General features: G+C 42.8%; 1 protein-coding gene across 2 annotated transcripts in view; it reads right to left on the bottom strand.

Moving 5' to 3' along the window:
• Positions 1-1,147: 1,147 nt before the first annotated feature.
• The window catches only part of LOC111982756 (PRKC apoptosis WT1 regulator protein), an 86,167-nt gene continuing 68,812 nt past the window's right edge, over positions 1,148-18,502 (bottom strand). Inside the window, exons 4-7 of one of the 2 annotated variants that reach the window (XM_024014350.2) lie at positions 13,784-13,818; positions 10,941-11,064; positions 8,407-8,511; positions 1,148-4,342 (exon numbers count right to left, since the gene is read on the bottom strand). In XM_024014350.2, coding sequence (XP_023870118.1) covers positions 4,256-4,342; positions 8,407-8,511; positions 10,941-11,064; positions 13,784-13,818 — 351 coding nt within the window. In that variant the 3' untranslated portion in view covers positions 1,148-4,255. The remainder of the gene's footprint in view (positions 4,343-8,406; positions 8,512-10,940; positions 11,065-13,783; positions 13,819-18,502) is intronic. The other variant, XM_024014356.2, reaches the window with a different exon arrangement.

The following is an 18,502-nucleotide window of genomic DNA, read 5'->3' on the forward strand; positions in this document are numbered from 1 at the left end:
GCTGGGTGAGTGGTCGCTTGCACCAGAGATCCCAGAGATGGAAGAGATTGGCTCTGAGGACCAAGAGCAAGAAACCGCTGATAATGAAATATGGCCTCCTTCAAGAAACAAGATAAGGGTTTATTTTATTTTTTCTCCAATGACTATCAGTTCCACAAGATCAAATGCATTTCGGTGTACACGGATGTGCCCATTCCATCAGTATCAACTAGCCTCCAGGCCTCATCTCAGTGAAGATCTTTAAGGTCACTGAAATAAAAAATTCTACCTCCATTACATATCTACCAAAAAAAAACAAAGTTATTGCTTAAAAGTACAAAGGTAAAATGATATCTGATAACGCTGCAGTACTGTAATTTCATTAGTGCCGTTAGAGCTTTGATGAGAGCCCAACTGTGTCGTGTACCAGTAAGAATAATAATTACATTAATTTAGCATGAACAGCATGAACAAAACCTACATACCTCCATTTTCCAAACATGTCCCCGTGAGGCTGTGTGGTGGTGGTGAGGGCCTTTCAGAGGGCTGGTTGAGGAACAGATGAGGGGTTTTAAATGAAGATACAGGTAGTGGGTTAAAACTCAGTTACTGCTAGTTTTACTACGCAGAGGAGAAGCAGTCAAGACTGTCTTTTTTCCCGTCTTGTTATTCACAAACCTGACAAAGCAGGCGGTTTAAAAAGGAGATTATTTCACAAACTAGAGGAAGGATGAGGAATGAACAGAATAGTTTCAGGCCTCCTATAATGTATTACTAATTCACATGCACCTTACAACTTCCTATAAAAATGCTAATAGGAATGGTGCTGGACCACCCTGGGGCAGTTCTAGGAAGATGAGACAATTACCTTTACATTAGTCCTGATAGGAAGCCCTCCTGTCCCTCTTCTCTCAAGGTGAGGGAGACTAATGACTTGGATGGCATTGCTATATTAGTCCAGTGTCTTGGAGACGCGGCTTGCCAGGGATGGGTGGTCCCTCTCCAGTCAGACTGCGAGGTGATTGGCGATGATGAATAACCATGGTCGGGGAGCACACAGTGTGTCTATTGTGACAACTGAACCACCGCTGTCACGTTACATTACCGGCTCAGTGGCATCGTATCATCACATCAAATTAGCCTTAATGAACACTAACGAGTCGACAGAGATAATCAAACTTTTATTAAATGACTTCATCTTTTGTACATGCATAATGTAGAGAGAGAAAGAGGTGTGTCCCTTACAGAAAAAACATGTCACATGATCACGTGAAGTTCATGTGATAACATGTGACATGTAAAACGTGATAACATGATATTATGTGAAATAAATGTGACAACGTGACACCATTAAACTACACTTGACACCATTTGAGTAAATGTGGGGATGGGGATGCAAAACTTTAACATGTGATAGCATGAAACTACATGTGACAACATTTGAGCTAGACAAAAACCTTCAGGGGACCATGACACAACATACCAAGAATGCCCTAAAAACGTCCTGGAGAAAATCCTTTCCTTGAAACAAACCGGGAACTAGATAAAACCTCCTGGGGACCACGACACAACATCCCAAGAAAGTCATTGAGGAACATGTTAGGATGTTTGTAAGATGTTCTCAAGACCTTTGCTTTACCATTCATCAGGACGTAACGTGATGATAAGTAAAGTAATTACATGGTATGGAGGTTTTAAAGTAAGTGGTAAGCTGTTCCGCTAAAATAGTTCAAACATATTTAATCAATGTCATTATGATTACATTAGACATGATCACTTAGTAGTTAAGTACTGACTTTTCAATATGACCCCACCTGGGATTTGAACTAACAACCTCTGGATTTGGGGTAAACTGATCTTTTTGCTGCGCCACAAACTCTGTAGCATTCCTCTACACCTACCAAAATAGTGGCGTCTACACTGCTATTTTAGTTAGCAGTTAATCTGACTATTCTCTCATCATTTAATTAATTAACTTATTTCAGCAATTTGAGGATTTTCTGTACAGTTGTCTAATGTTTGTGAGGCATATTATTCTGTTTTAACATTACTCCTGAATCACTCCGATAAATATGTACTTTTAACAAAGCTGAGATTTACTTTGAAGTCCAAAGTGTAGGAATATGTCAGAATGCCATGAACAAAGAGGTTGTGAGTTGAAATCCTAGGTGAGGACATGTGGAGTAATAATTACTGTGTAAACAAACATAAACAACGTAATCATGCATGTCAAAGTGTCCCAAATATGTAAGTTGAAAACATGATGTTAAAAGCACTGTTTGTGTGTTCTAACAACTCTGTTTTATTTGCAGGGCATCACCTGTGAAATCTCAAGTGAAAAATATCCCCCAAAAGATTCACATTTGATTCAAATGTGAAAGGTTATGTGAAACTTCACATGTGAAACATCATTACGTTGAAGTGTTCCAAAAACACATTGTTTCACGTGTTTTTTCCTGTAAGGGCTATGTGTGTGTGTGTGTGTGTGTGTGTGTGTGTGTGTGTGTGTGTGTGTGTGTGTGTCTGTCTACCGGTAAGAGGGGTTTCTATATCAAGATGTACCCCAGTAAAGTCTAAAAACCTGTGGGCTTTACAGAATACATGATGCAAACAGCCACACATTTGTTTCAGCACAAAAATGGGCCCCTGTATGTAATGCAAAGATCTAAATACGGCCGGGTTAAAGAAATTGAACTTCTCACAGCCACATCACTGTCTTGAGAAATCAAGAAGAGATGCATTTCAAAAAGTATGTTCCTTCAGTTGATTTGGTTATCATACAACAAAATGCACTGCAGTAGCGTATTCTATAACTCTTGCTCACTATATACCAAGAGCAGCTACATCTATCAATATTGCAAACAATTATAGTTGTAAACGCTTGAGTTACAGATGCAAAACGCATTTCAAAAGATTCCACATGTGTTTCTACTGGGGTGTAACCCCAAGACCTCTCCCCATCAACAATACTATAACATTTCATTTTCAACATTGAAATGGCTATAAAGCATAGAATTAATGAAAACAAGTTTCTTGCTTTTTATGATTTATAATGGGGATATATATATTTGAATGACTTCAGGTTTAAAATATACCACCTGGACTAAAATCAGGGCGTCAATTGGGTTTGGCAGAGTATGGCAGTCATCATATCCTAGCTCAACACCAACAATATAAAATAGGCTACTAAAATCTTTCCAATCCCCATTAAAAGGCAATAGCAGTTTAGCGTATTATGACTGGAGTAAATTTTGCTTGTTTTTGCTGTTCTCTGAATAGCATTTTAGAGTTTTAAATTGTGTAGAAACGCAGTAAATAAAGCGTCAACTTTATCCCCCCACCCATGTCACTGGCATACCCTAGGTTTCGCTGAAACGACCCCACTGATTAAAATGTACCAAGTATAAATCGGAACAAGAGAGTAAAAGCTGCATCGACATGAACAGAAAAAGCACCAGGCTTTTTTTTATCCCCTTGGGGAAATGGAACTAATGGATTTAAAAAAAGACGTCCGTAACATGCAAGGCATTATGCCCACTTTGGCTGATGGTAGCAGGGATTTTGTCTTGAATTTGGTCTAAATGACACAGGCTCCATCACAGAGCCAGTTCTTTCACGTGCAGATGGAGACCAGGTTTTAGTGCTTTGAAGGACAATACGGCCTCTGGGCTGACAATGCATTTACACTGTAATAATGCAGATAAACAGAAGCACAGAGAGCCGGTTGCACATAATCTACGCAAGTACTGTATACCTTGGTCGACAGATCATTAGAGTCAAAATGTCCAAGAACTCTTTTAGTTCCTAACACAAACAAAGCATCCCTCATGTGCTCGGTGATGCACCACGTACATTCAATTTCCTTTTTAAGATTCATCAAAAAGAACAACAAATCTAAATTGCCTATGTACAAGAGATTTACATTAAATATACCATCACAGAACCTCATTTAGACACCCCATGGGATCTAAATAGGACTAGAGCTTTCGGTGGCTTCAGTTTCCCCTCAGAACTGAATAAAAGCATCCTTAGGGAGGACGCTTAAGACACAAAGGCTCTAGAAGCTACTTTTAAATGTCCTCTTCCACCCAGCGACAACAACAGAGACACCACCGACACAGAGAACGGACATGCTGCTGCTGGACTTGGAACGAGGGTGGAAAGGGAAGGGTGGGTGAGAGCAGGGGGTGTAAGGCCTTGAGAGGGGCACTCCGTTGGAGGGGTGGGGGGTGGTTTGTTTTCTTTTTGGAAGTGGGGATCCGTGACCCGTTGGGTTCTACCTCGTCAGCTGGCCCACCACCTTCAGGAGAGTTTTGTTCTCCTGCTTCAGCTGCTCGTTCTCATCCTCAATGTCGTCAATGTCCTGCAAAACAAAAACAAAGGAGACAGCTCCACTTCAGCTTGATCGAAAGGAAGTCATATACCATCATTATGCAAGATCTGCCTTATTTTTACCTCAGAGGAGTTAGCGTGTCAGTTTAGAGAAAGATGAGAGAGTGAGAGGTGGAACGAAGAGTTTCACCTCCCGGGTCTCCCTTCAGCAGAATTGCCTTGATAATAACGAATTAAACTTGAACAGCTCCAATTAGGCACAAATGAGGAGCCCTGTTGCCACGACGCCCTCTCATCAAAGCGCTGATCTAAAAGTGACACTTCTCATTTTCGGCTTCCTCCATCACTGGCGGCAGTGACAGGCGACCGTCAGGATTAGCTAAGCCGCACTTGTCGGAAACTTAAAAAGCGAGGTAGTCTGCAAGTCAAACACTGGAGGTCACAGAGCCACAGACATGGTGTGGCTACAGAACAGCTCACTGTCTGAGCTCTGACAAGGGGAGAAAAGCCGTCTCATTTCGCATCAGACGGCTGCTAGATTCACTCGATAGCCATGACATCGTTTTTCTGGCCTCCGGCATACCACTTGAACCTTTTTAAGTTACAACCGACTAATAACTTTATTCACATTTCATTGAATCTCCCAACATAGATTATATCTACATGTACTTGCAACCTGCTTGAGCCTGTATTCTATGTAGCCAATACCCAGAGTCAGATGTTCTCCGGGGTCATATTGTCTGCCAGCACCTCAGCCTTATCCAAGCCTTCCCTACAAAACAAACTTTGCTAGTGAGTCACAGTTCAATCTTCAAGCGCCGCGAGAAAGAGACGCCACACTGGATCTGTTCCTTATCTCCTGCCTTCCCATCAGGCCTTGCAGTAACCTCTCCGAGGGACATTTCTGATCACTATCGCCCCGGCGAGTGTTCCCACAGGGAGACTTCCTCTTATGAGGTCCTGTTCATGTGATGCTATCAGGGCTCTCTGATCCAACAGTTATATGGCCTCCTCCACATGGCCAGATGGCTCATAGGCTGCAGACTGCAGTGGCTATCTTAACGAACAAATGTGACGATAATAAAGACAGTCAGGCATAGAGGACCCTTGCAAGTTCCTGAAATGTGCAAAATCAACACTGACCAGCAACTGTATTTGTTGGCAGGGGAGACACAGTGCTTGTTTGCATTGGAATGCCTCATCGAGGAGGGCTGCAAACTCTCTTTTGGAATATTTCAGAGATGAAAGGCTTTTGGGAAACCCAGCAGGAGGCCAAAAACATTGCCAAAACCTGACCCAGATAACGGGAGCAGGGGTCATGCGATGGGGAGATTTTGTTGATGGTCTCAGAGCGCTGGGAACACTGGAATACTGGCCCAAGACTGTAGACTCAGGAAACAGAAACTCTGACCTCTGATGAAACCAACAGCAAAGAGACCCGCTGTTGATGTTGCTTCTCAATATTCAATGCCAGGAACTAGACAATGATCTATGAAACCTTCAAAGTGAGTGAATGCCATCTACTTTAGAAAAATACAAAATAACAACATCGGGGGAAATGCTGAGGAATTTGTGTTTCTGAGGACCCCAGAATTTGCCTCTCTGCATAGTGTGGGTCTACAGTAGGTATGGAGACAGGTGGTGGGGTATTTGCCTCTCTGTATACAGTGTGGGTCTACAGTAGGTATGAAGACAGGGGGTGGGGTCTTTTGCCTCTGTATACAGTGTGGGTCTACAGTAGGTATGGAGACAGGTGGTGGGGTATTTGCCTCTCTGTATACAGTGTGGGTCTACAGTAGGTATGAAGACAGGGGGTGGGGTATTTGCCTCTGTATACAGTGTGGGTCTACAGTAGGTATGGAGACAGGTGGTGGGGTATTTGCCTCTCTGTATACAGTGTGGGTCTACAGTAGGTATGGAGACAAGGGGGTGGGGTATTGCCTCTGTATACAGTGTGGGTCTAAGTAGGTATGGAGACAGGGGGTGGGGTATTTGCCTTCTGTATAAGTGTGGGTCTACAGTAGGTATGGAGAAGGGGGGTGGGGTTTTTCTCTGTATACAGTGTGGGTTCTACAGTAGGTATGGAGACGGTGGTGGGGGTTTTGCCTCTGTATACAGTGTTGGTTTCTAACAGTAGGTATGGAGACAGGTGGTGGGGGTTTTGCCTCTCTGTATACAGTGTGGGTCTACAGTAGGTATGGAGACAGGTGGTGGAGGTTTTGCCTCTCTGTATACAGTGTGGTTCTACAGTAGGTATGAAGACAGGGGGTGGGGGTTTTGCCTCTCTGTATACAGTGTGGGTCTATAGTAAGTATGAAGACAGGGGGTGGGGTATTTGCCTGTAGGCTGTCACAGATCTGACTCCCTGGTGCCAAGGAGAGGTAATATAATTGGTCTCGGGAGAAAGAGGCACATGAGACACAGCTGTCTCTTTAAATTCAGAGTCTTCTGATTTAGCCTAATGCATGGACTACTAAATGGTTACATAACATTCAGGAGCGAATAGGAGTGGAGATTTAGTAACTCTTGACTAATGACAAACTAATTACAGGCTGATAACCCTAGTGGTTATAAGTCACGTTACATCAAGGGATGATTGAAATCAGACTTGTACTCCACACTAGAAGGGTTTCTCTTAACCACAGTGTGTAGGATGTTGATTGGCATAAGGACTCTTGACTTATAGCAGGGGCCTAGTGTTTTCTTAAGACTAGATCCAATAGACTGTCAGGGAAGGGAAAATGTCATGTTTTGAAAAGAGCAGCTGTTTTAAGTTAGGCGGCACACAGCGAAACTCAAACGTTGTTTCTCCAAACTGCCAAGGGGTGCAGGGGAGTGGAACTGAAAAGCTCTGCACCTTGAACAGGTCTGCATATCGTTTACTTCAGGCTCTGCAGACCAAAACCGGATGGGGTTACGAACCGTGCGGTTGACAATGAGTTTAAAATGTTGATAAAATACCAAATCAGATCCAGTTCAGAGGTTGGGGTACGGAAGATAAATAGAGCGAGAGAGAACATGAGAAAATCACTTTTTGGGGGGGTGCCTGTGCGAGTGTTAATCCTTGCAAGCGCTGGATAATTGTAATCTTCTGCTTATCCGAGAAGCAGCTTTATAATATCAAGCTGATTGCCTGCAGATAGCGACGTGGTAATTTGGCAATCGGTTCTATTTAGTCCTCGGCTTCACCCAACACAGCTGTGTGAGACTGAATATCTCCAAGTTTCCTCTGCAGTGCACAGTTACTAAAAATGACAAGCTTTCAACTGACAAATAAGAGAAACTATAATAGGATTCACATAGAAATGGGTGTTATAGATCAGTCACTCATTGAAAGCAAGTCTAAGAAGTGGTAGATCTGTTCAATGTGTGCTATTTATATGCTTCCCTTACATTACATTTTTTACTTTTAGTTTTGTACACCAGCTTTAAACAACTGAAAATACAATATTTTGGGTTATGGAAAATATATTTCCCAACAGCTTAAATGGTGCAATGATTCTCTACACTATACTTGCCAGTTGTCACATAAACTGAAATTAAGCGAACTATTCTAATTTCTGCAACCAGGAAATGGCTGACCGATTTCTGCTTTGTGCATCTTTAACTGTGGCAGTTAGACGTGGCAAGACAGAGTTGTCCATCAAAGGATTACTGGTAAAAAAAAACACATAGATATACATTACTATACCTGTGTTCAAGACTAGAAGGGCACCATACATATCACACATTATAATTTAAGGAGCATACTATTAATTACTAATAATTGTGAAAGTATATGTATTCAAAATACCTGTAAATGACTTAACTCTCAGTGCCTTAGTGGCTGCCCACCCTAGCCCACCTCTACCCCCTCAACCCTGGGCGACAGTCTCCAAAACTCCCCAGCCTAGCCCACCTCTACCCTCTTAACCCTGCGTGACCGTCTCCAACACTCCCCACCCTAGCCAACCTCTACCCTCCCAACCCTGGTGTGACCCCCCCAACACTCTAGCCCACCTCTACCCTCTCAACCCTGAATGACTGTCTCCGACACCCCCCAGCCTTGCCCAACTCTACCTTCTCAACCCTGGGCGAACCCTCTCCAATACTCACTCTATTCAGCAAGTCAATCTCCTCCTTCAGCTTTCCAATTAGGTCGTCTTTATCCTGGTGGGCTTTCAGCAGCTGCCCGTTCTCCTGCCTCTGTCTGGCCAGCTCCTGAGGAAGAACGGACAAAGAGCTCTTTAACGTTAGAACACATACTGCAGCACGTTGGTATGGTCCACACACACACACACACACACACACACACACACACACACACACACACACACACACACACACACACACACACACACACACACACACACAGAGAGACAGAGAGACAGAGAGACAGAGAGACAGAACAAATATAGACGCCTCAGCCATGTGGACATATGGTCACGCTTCACGTTGATCTTTACGCTGCTAAATGAAGGCTCGCCAGGAATCTGCCTCTCCAACTTATCTGTAGTAAAAACAAAGTTAAGTGTGAACTGGTTTCCATGGAAACCCATATAGCAACGAGAAAAAATCAAACATAATGAATATAGCATGACGTCCATACCGTGGAAACAATAAACCTTCAGGATGCGGAAGACAAATGTTATTTTATGGAGGGTTACCCGAGTTACATGGGTAACTGAAGGTTCAAAGTAATACTTTCATTATCATGATGAATGACACTACAATGCGATACTCAAAGCAATCAAGGACACTGCACATTTGTCAATGTTGTATAAAGCTATGAAATCTACTGCATTTAAACAACAAGCCTGAGACCAGCGACAGAACCTGCTGAAATCAATACAAAACTAAAGTGCACCGACTGCTCTCTCGAACTCCCCAGTGATGTGCAAACTCTTAATTTTACAGGCGTCGTGGCAAGTGAAAGCAGTAGATCTTCCTTTATAAATGGACTAGACCGGGGTGACATTTGAGAATCTAAAAAGTGATTGAGAGGGAGTACAGCGTGTTTCATAAGAACAGGGTGTTGGGGAAGAGAGAACTCCCACTCTTCCTAACTCTAGTAAAATACATTCTCTGACTGAACACAGAGGAGTTATTGCAGACAGGAATATAGGAAGGGCTACATCTGACTGAAGACGAACAGCGAGGCCAGACTGGGCAGCCGCTCAAACGATTCCCGAGAGGAATTCATCTTTTACAAATAAATCCTCAAGATTTATCAGGATGCTGATAGCCGCTTTAAAAACAATTATAGGTCACCTCTCCCCAGGCCCTGCTGCTATCAAAGTATCTCTGCCCCTGTGACGGAGACAGACAATACAGGGCTTTCAGGAAATGTGAGATGGATATAGAAAGAGAAATCGCAGTAGACCGGAAGGATATCAAATACCAACAATGAAATGTCAAATGTGCCAAGAAGCATAACAGTCATTCTGAAGTAACCAACTAAAATATGTCGTATTTTAATATTTCAAACATCAGTCACATTATAAACATTAAGCATCTCCAATCCAAAATTAAATCTAGAATCGGCTTCCTATTTTGCAACAAATCATCCTTCACTCATGCTGCCAAACATACCCTCGTAAAACTGTCCTAGCGATCCTTTACTTCGGCGATGTCGTTTACAAAATAGCCTCCAACACTCTACTCAGCAAATTGGATGCAGTCTATCACAGTGCCATCCGTTTTGTCACCAAAGCCCCATATACTGCCCACCATTGCGACCTGTACGCTCTCGTTGACTGGCCCTCCCTTCATACTCGTCGCCAAACCCACTGGCTCATGGTCATCTACAAGTCTCTGCTAGGTGAAGCCCCGCCTTATCTCAGCTCACTGGTCACCATAGCAGCACCCACCCGTAGCATGCGCTCCAGCAGGTATATCTCACTAGTCACACCCAAAGCCAATTCCTCCTTTGGCCGCCTTTCCTTACAGTTCTCTGTTGCCAATGACTGGAACGAATTGCAAAAATCACTGAAGCTGGAGACTCACATCTCCCTCACTAGTTTTAAGCACCAGCTGTCAGAGCAGCTCACAGATCACTGCACCTGTACATAGCCCATTTGTAAATAGCCCATCCAACTACCTCGTCCACATACTATATTTATTTAGTTATCTTGCTCCTTTGCACCCCAGTATCTCTACTTGCACATTCATCTTCTGCACATCAATCACTCCAGTGTTTAATTGGTATATTGTAATTACTTCGCCACCATGGCCTATTCATTGCCTTACCTCCCTTATCTTATCTCATTTGCACACACTGTATATAGACTTTTTCTATTGTATTATTGACTGTATGTTTGTATATTCCATGTGTAACTCTGTGTTGTTGTATGTGTCGAACTGCTTTGCTTTATTCTTGGCCAGGTCGCAGTTGTAAATGAGAACTTGTTCTCAACTAGCCTACCTGGTTAAATAAAGTTAAAATATAAAATTAAAATAAATAAAACATTGGATAGTGATGCTGGATAGACCTGCATTGACATTCAGTTGTCAACTAGATAGGCAGAACTAACGCAGAACCTTCCCCCAGCTATGCTTGCTTGCACTAATCCAATGCGTTCAATGCATGAGGGGGAGTGACCGAGTGCACATTTCTGGCGGAATGGTAGAGCAAGCCTAATTTTGAGTACCTTTTCCAGTTCCTCCATCCTCCTCTCCAGTCCTCCGGGTGCGGCGGCGTTGCCGTGGCGGTTGCGGCGGTGTCGGCAGTTCCCCCCCGCCGCCTCCTCAGAACCAGGACCTCCAGAGCTGCTGCTGCCACAACACACACATCAATACTTCTGACCAACACCAATGTCCATGCTTTCAACACTGACTCATGTCCATAATAGAACTGGGTACGGTACACGTGCACAATGCGCACGCACACACATAGTTTGTGAAGTAAATCCAATAAACAACGTGTAAACCTTTTGAAAGTTACCTGACATTGAAAAGCATCACATAAAAACTGAAAAGCTGTTGCAGCGTATGACTCAGAGCCTGCTGAACACACAATACAGCTCTAATGGTCAGACTTAAGTGTGAGGAGAACAAGTATTTATACCTTTCTGAAGCTTTTTTACCCTTTATTCCATTAGAACATAAAAGCTGTCAGAGTTCTATCTCGAAGGGCAAAGAATGGATCCTGAATATGAGGCAATTTCAATATGACCATCTTGAACGCTGAGATGTGTAAAGAGCGCCCTGCATAAATCCACTTCATGTCATTAGCAAACAAAGCGTCCCTATTCATTGGCTAGTGAAGAGAGGTGCTACGGGGTCCTTGGTCTGCAGCTAGTGAGGAACATAAACCTCTCTCTCCCCCCCACACACACACACATCTCCCCCCCCCCTCTCTCTCTCTCTCTCTGAGAGAAGACTCCCGAGGGCAGCGATGGGAATATTGGAATTTATTTCCTAGTGGCTTATTTTAAAAAATTACCAACGTGGAAGTCCAGGAATGACTTGCGCTCCTCCTATTTTTACCCATGCGGATTGTGCCCGGTCCAATAACTCTCCCTGGGAATCAAATTATTGGGCAGCCTCTGGGCTTGCCTCATTGCTTGAGAGTGTTGTCTGCATATTTCTCAATGAGGACCACCAAAAAAAAAGTGAAGCTTCTGGAATTGCTACAGAACAGCATAATATTCCATTGTATACCACCTGTAGACATGTGTTCAGGCTGCTACCCACTGAGAATTCAATAGACCAGTTAAGCTAAGAGTGATCCCAGTCTCGTGGAGGAGTACAGTATGTCTGCATTACAGGAAAGTAAACTTCAATACTTTTTAAACGAGGTTGAATACCTACTTATGCTGAGCAGTAAAAAATATTAAATTTCTGAGACTAAACAATCACAAGCTCCCTAGAGGCAGACCTATCTCTCCCCTTCCATCTCTTTTTTTAGCCAGGAGGCACCACCACTCATAATAAAAACACTCAGATAATAATGCCGTTTTTTGGGGCTATTTGACATTTACTTCCCCACAGAGATTATTTTCACTCTTTTCAGAACTAAAGAGTGTTGTGCCCATTGCTTTTGATATAAAGTCCTTGAAATGCTCTCCATGGCACTTGCCTACGCCAATTTTTTTTTGCTGAGGGTCTTCGAGGCCACTCTTCCCTTGTAGATGCACGCACGCACACAGACACACACACACACACACACACGCTCTCTCTACATCCCTCTGTCTCTAGGGCTTGCAGCATCTGCCAGGCACCCAGTCTAAACAGCCATGTCCTCAGTGCTAATCACCCCATCTGGTCCATTAGCACCCCGCAGAGAGCACACGGGAGACAGGCAGAGGCAATGATCCACTCCTGGAGGTCTCAGTAGGTGGGGGTTGGAGAGGAGAGGCAGAGCCAATAACAGAGTAGTAACCCAATGGCCACACACAACAAGCACTGAGATGCCTGGTGTGGTCTGCTAGCAGAGCCCAGGGGAACAGAGAAGGCCCATCCATCTTAAAGTCATAAACCATCTCCAAAGACTGACAACCAGCGACAGGCTGATCGCTATAATAGCCCATTTCGACCATAACGATAGTGTATTGAGAGAGGATGGTGTGAATGCATTAGCAGCCTGTTGTATTGTTTCGTTGGCGTTCCCAGAGACAGGGTTGTCCAATCTCTCAGCCATCTTGTGGCGCCCACCTGGCAGCCACTCCGCTCCACAACACCGGACCATCCGACAGTGGAGGCCAGCCAATCCCAGGAGGACATCTTTACTGGGCCAGATTGGGAGCGTCAGCCGGTGTGAACTTGGCCGGGATCACACAGAACTTAACAATTTGATGGTGATTGTCCTTATGCAAATAGTGGAAAAGAATGTCCAAATGGTGGTTAGGAATTTAGCAGTGTGGTGTCCAGAAAAACTGAGGTGTCAATGGCCACACCATAAACAAGAAATATACTGATTTGGTGTGGATTAATTGGCTCTTGTATGCTCCAATATGTCAATCCTAGTAAGTGTGTGGTATAAAGAGGATGTAAGCTGTAATCAGCAACAACTCTTTCCGACCTTGATTGAACTTCAACCCCTTATCGAGACATCGGATCGGCTTGATATGCCCTCATGTCACGTCAACGTTGCATTGCCTGCAAACGATAGTCTGAACAAAATGTACACGCCTGTTGTTGGCGTACAGTCAACTACTAGAGCAGGGTCCGAAGTTGAGAAATCCTGTACTGGAGGACACCCGGCGAGTTAAGCTGTGTTGTCATTTCTGATGCATTGAAATAAAAAACTGGAACTAGATGTTCTGACAGGCACCGTAAACACAGAGGACATTTTCAATTGTGAAACTTTTAAATCTATTTAAGTACATGCAAGGTAATCTGCTATGGTAATTAATGACCTAAACTGCTGCCTTCTCTTCCTGGTCTTCCAGGTTCTCCGTTTCTTCACTTATCACCACATTCACTCCCACCATACCAGAAACAATAATACGCGCCCTCATTCTCAACAGAAGTAATACGGAAGGTTTCTCACCTCTGGTGGTGGCCACTCCCGGATCTTGGAGTATCCTAGGAAAACAAAGGAGAACCATGTTAGAGGAAGGGGATACTCAGACAACAAAAGGGCCAGGGTTCTTTTGTACAGTATATTACATACTGGTGGGCTATGTCAGGGGGAGGGCCATTTCTAATGGCTAAGAAATACATGAACAAAGGCAAGGGACGTCTATCATACACAGAGGTGGATATGTTTGTTAGGATGAATACTCTATGTGCCTGAGGAAAATTGATGATCTGTAGCTTGAGTTATGAAACTGTTTAGTCAGCATTTTCGTATTCAACACTTGTGTCCAGATTATGAAATGCACCGAGGAGACTCTCTTAAAATAATCAGCTTGAAAAGCTCATCACTGCCTGACACAAAGCCCACCTTTCCTCATTAATCTGCCTTGGGTGCAGACAAACACGCACGCACAGACAGACGTACGCGTACAGACGCACACCTAGGCTCACACACATACAGTGCAGGGGCATGTGGTTGTGTGCAACAGAAACACGACAACAAAATAGCATTGCGTCAACATCAGCAGAGAGTCATCAGGAGTAGCTACTACAGAGAGCCTGTAGGTTGTGTTATAAACCTTCTTGAACCTCTACTGCTGAACTGATATAGATAGCTCCTCTGAATCTAATAGCTCACCTAATAGCTCACACAGCCTCCAGTTGTACCATGCATACAATCAGTTGTGTAACGCGAGGTGCACATATTAATCATTTTTCCCATTCTAGTATAATCTTAGAGTTAAAGGTCCATACATTGGCGATGTCCCCACTGATCCCCTATGGTACAAAAATTGCATAAAATAAATTAAATTAAATTTTAAAAAGTCAGGACCAGAGATGCATACACACTACGGATGGATGCCCTGAACAGTGAAACTCCTCTGGTGTGCTTGAGGGTCTCTGCCTCTCCTCCACTCGATCAGAGTGGTTTAGTTGGTGCCGGTGGTGGACCTTAGTCCCTACTGTAGCTGTCTCCCTGACAGTAGAACCAGAAAGGCCCCTAAATAAACTCTGGAAGAACTTCAAAAGAATCACACTTACTTAGAGGCTTTAGGGCTTCAAATACGTAAGACGTAGGTTTCTCGCTATAGAGAAATCAGAATCATTTTGTATGGTACAGAACTTCCACAGAGCACTTCAAATGGTTGTCTAAATGCAAATCTGTAAGTGTAGTGTGTAAAGTACTATGTTTTATGAATTGACTACAGTTGTTCCTAGAGGCTCTGGCTTTCTATATCTATCTACTCATGTCCTTGGGCTTCGGGATGATTATGCTTATATCCTGCTCTATGGTGGAAACACTGCTGACAGTTTTATGAAAGAGGCACTGACACAGGGCTTTACTGTCAACTGTTGTTTTTCTACTTGTGTTAGTATGAGAAATACTAAATAATGCATTGTGTGTACACCAGCCACAAACAGGTAACTGCCAAAATAAAGGAAACGTCAACATAAATTGTCTTAATAGGGTGTTGGGTCACCGCGAGAACAGCATCAATTCGCCTTGGCAAAGATTCTACAAGTGTCTGGAACTCTATTGGAGGGATGCAACACCATTCTTCCACGGGAAATTCCATCATTTGGTGTTGTTGATGGAAAACATTGTCTCAGGCGCTGCTCCAGAATCTCCCATAAGTGATCAATTGGGTTGAGATCTGGTGACACACACACACCCTGTAAATTCTCTATGCTCCTTTGAGACCCCTCTTTCAAAGTCACTGAGATCTCTTCTAGCCATAGTAGCCAAAATAATAAGCAACTGGGCATTTTTAGACATAACCCTAAGCATGATGGGATGTTAATTGCTTAATTAACTCATGAACCACACCTGTGTGGAAGCACAGCACTTTTTATCCCTCATTTACTTGAGTGTTTCGTTTACTTTGGCAGTTGTCTGTATATTTCCATAGTGATAAGATCAAATCAGATCCAAAAGGTTAGTGAACATAGCAAATGTTTTCCTATAAACCCTGGGATTTATAAACACACGATCAAGAGAGTAGTAGATTACAGCAGCTCTCGCATGTTGTGGTGCACAATGCATTGATCAAATAGATATTTGACTAGATAAAACAAGATGTACTTTATTGTCCATTAGCTTGCAGAGAACGGAATTAATGTCTTCCTGCTCACAACCCAACATGCATGCATACCTGAAAGTGTCTTAATCTGGTGTGTATAAAACACACACATGGTTACACAACCATACTGGCTTAAATGTGAGTGTCTGTCAGCCCTTTTACGGAGCTGTGTGCTGCTCTGCACGACTCCATGAATACCAAGGGAGTCAAGGACTCTGAGGCCTGCCTGGCTGTTCTGTCGAGAGTTGTGTGAGAGAGAAACATGACGCTGCTGCTGCGTGTCACGTTGAAAAAAATAACTTGTTCTCAGATATTCTCCCAGTTTGCATTCATCACATTAACAGTCCACCGTGCGGCAGTTGCTTCCCTTTGTGCTATCTTGCATCCCGGGCTGGGAGTTGCTGAGACAAGGTTAATGAAATTTAAGTGAGGAAACTTCACAGCATTGCATTATGGGGCTGTGGGCTCTATTTATCTTGCTTAACAGCCTCTGCTGCGGCCCTAAGAGACACTATCACAGAGAACAGACAGGCCTCAGAAAAGCAAAGAGCATCGGAAACAACACTATGAATGAGCTGTATTCATGTTACACTCCCAGCTCTTATGTTTAAAGTTTTTTTGGTTTCAAGTTCTATTGATAACACTCATATAGAAGTCAATACAAACAGAAATCCATGAGCATACAACATATTAATGGATAACAGCAACAAAATAAACAAGATCAATGTCTTGTGGTCTTAAAGTGACTCATTAATCAATGAGCAGACATATGGGATTGGTTTTGTCATGTACCTTTCTGTTCTAGACTTTGGTATAGTCCGTTCGTTTTGGCTGCGGCTGTTCCTGCTTCCGGTCAGGGGGTAGCCAGTCTCTGAATTTAGACTTTAGGAGGCTGACAGCTAAGTCAGTGCAGAGTTGTGTCTTTCATGAAGCCACGGTAGGTACAGTTGGCGTTCTTTTGATTTCATAGGTATACATATGATGGAAGAAAGATATGTACAACAGGATCTTAACAATAGAAAACAATCAAACTGAAACCATTTATATATACTGTGCACATGCCGGCACCGGTGATAGTGGGAGTAGGGGTATGCAGATGTCGGTGGGCGTCTATTTTAATAAATCCATTGAATATACACCATCACAAAGAAATCTATGATGATTTGGTTTAGGCAGGTGCTCAGAACCATAAGACTAATAAAATGCATTTTCAAAGGAATGAAATAGCATATTTACTGTAACATAATAAAATATCAATAATATTTTCCCACAACTTGAGTGTCACGGTAGCGCATGGAAACGCTGCCATGTAACAAAAAAGTTTTATTTTGAAACGGAGCCCATGCCCTCATTTTTCAGAGTTTGTAAGTGATTGTATGTTAGAAACCTTAGAATCTGCTCTTTCCAATAATGTAAAGATGGATGAACCTCCGTAGGATGATTTGAAAAAGTCACTGTTTTATCCATGTTTCATATTTTTTCCTACCCTCACTCTGCTTTGTTAGATATCATGCACATTGATATCTTGCTCACAAACGTCCTCGCCAACTGCCTTTTTAATAGTAGGCAGCAGATAGTTATCCACAGTAAATAGGACTAATTGTAGGATAGGGTAGCTCAGACCCCGAAGTCACTTAACAACCGTATGCAAGAATCTCCTCTGTGTTGTCTTAGGAATTCAGCATTCTCAGTTTTATTTCTCCAACCCCCATTGTCTCACCTCTGAGAAGCAGAGGTCACATCATATAGATCTGATACCTGATTGGAGGTTAACTTTACAGTAATACTATTGGCCAACAACTCAGATTTTGAATCCAAACAACTCAGATGCTTAAAAAAAGAGTCTAAGATTCATTGTTCTTTCTCTTTTTTCTTCCTGACCTGCTGTAGTGAGATACCCCATAGATTTCTGGGGCATGGCCTTTCAGTCTATGATTTCTCTCCTTCTCTCTCTGATCAGGTATAGAATAGTGATTTGTTCATGTCAGTATTGCCTTGTAACTTCAGCTTTATGCCTTGTATGTGAATCCATTCATTTTCCAAAGATGTTCCATTCTCAGACATTTCTTGATTGCCTATTACTGTAACTCAACTATAGTGTTCTTTCATATTGCTAATTATCTTTATGGAGTCAGATAAACATTTTAATAGGCTAAATACTTAGTCTTATTACGAGTTGCACTTGAGGTATTTATAATATCATCTACACTGTACAAATATCTACACTGTCAACTATTACTTCCCACTACAGTAGCAAAACATGTCAACAAGATATTGTAGCCTATAGCTTTGTGTGACTCCAGGAAAAGAGGAATAGTGCCGTGGCAATGCTCTCCCTCTCATAAATCACATGCACATTGTTTAAAAAGGAATTTATGGGTGTTTGCGATGTGAAAGCCTTTGGCGCTTCACAGCCCATTAACATTTCAGAAATCCCAGAAGGCATGCTTAATAAAAGTTCACATTAAAAGGCGACTTGTAGTTTAAGTTTGACACGTATGTATATTTACCCATAATTTCTTAGGTAAATATAAGGACCTTTAAAAACGTACCTGTTAAATGTCAATACAAAAATATGAAATGGCACATTCCTGTGTGCGTTCCCTCAG

This window comes from Salvelinus sp. IW2-2015, linkage group LG3 (assembly GCF_002910315.2).
Source record: "Salvelinus sp. IW2-2015 linkage group LG3, ASM291031v2, whole genome shotgun sequence".
In the NCBI taxonomy this organism is placed as follows: domain Eukaryota; kingdom Metazoa; phylum Chordata; class Actinopteri; order Salmoniformes; family Salmonidae; genus Salvelinus; species Salvelinus sp. IW2-2015.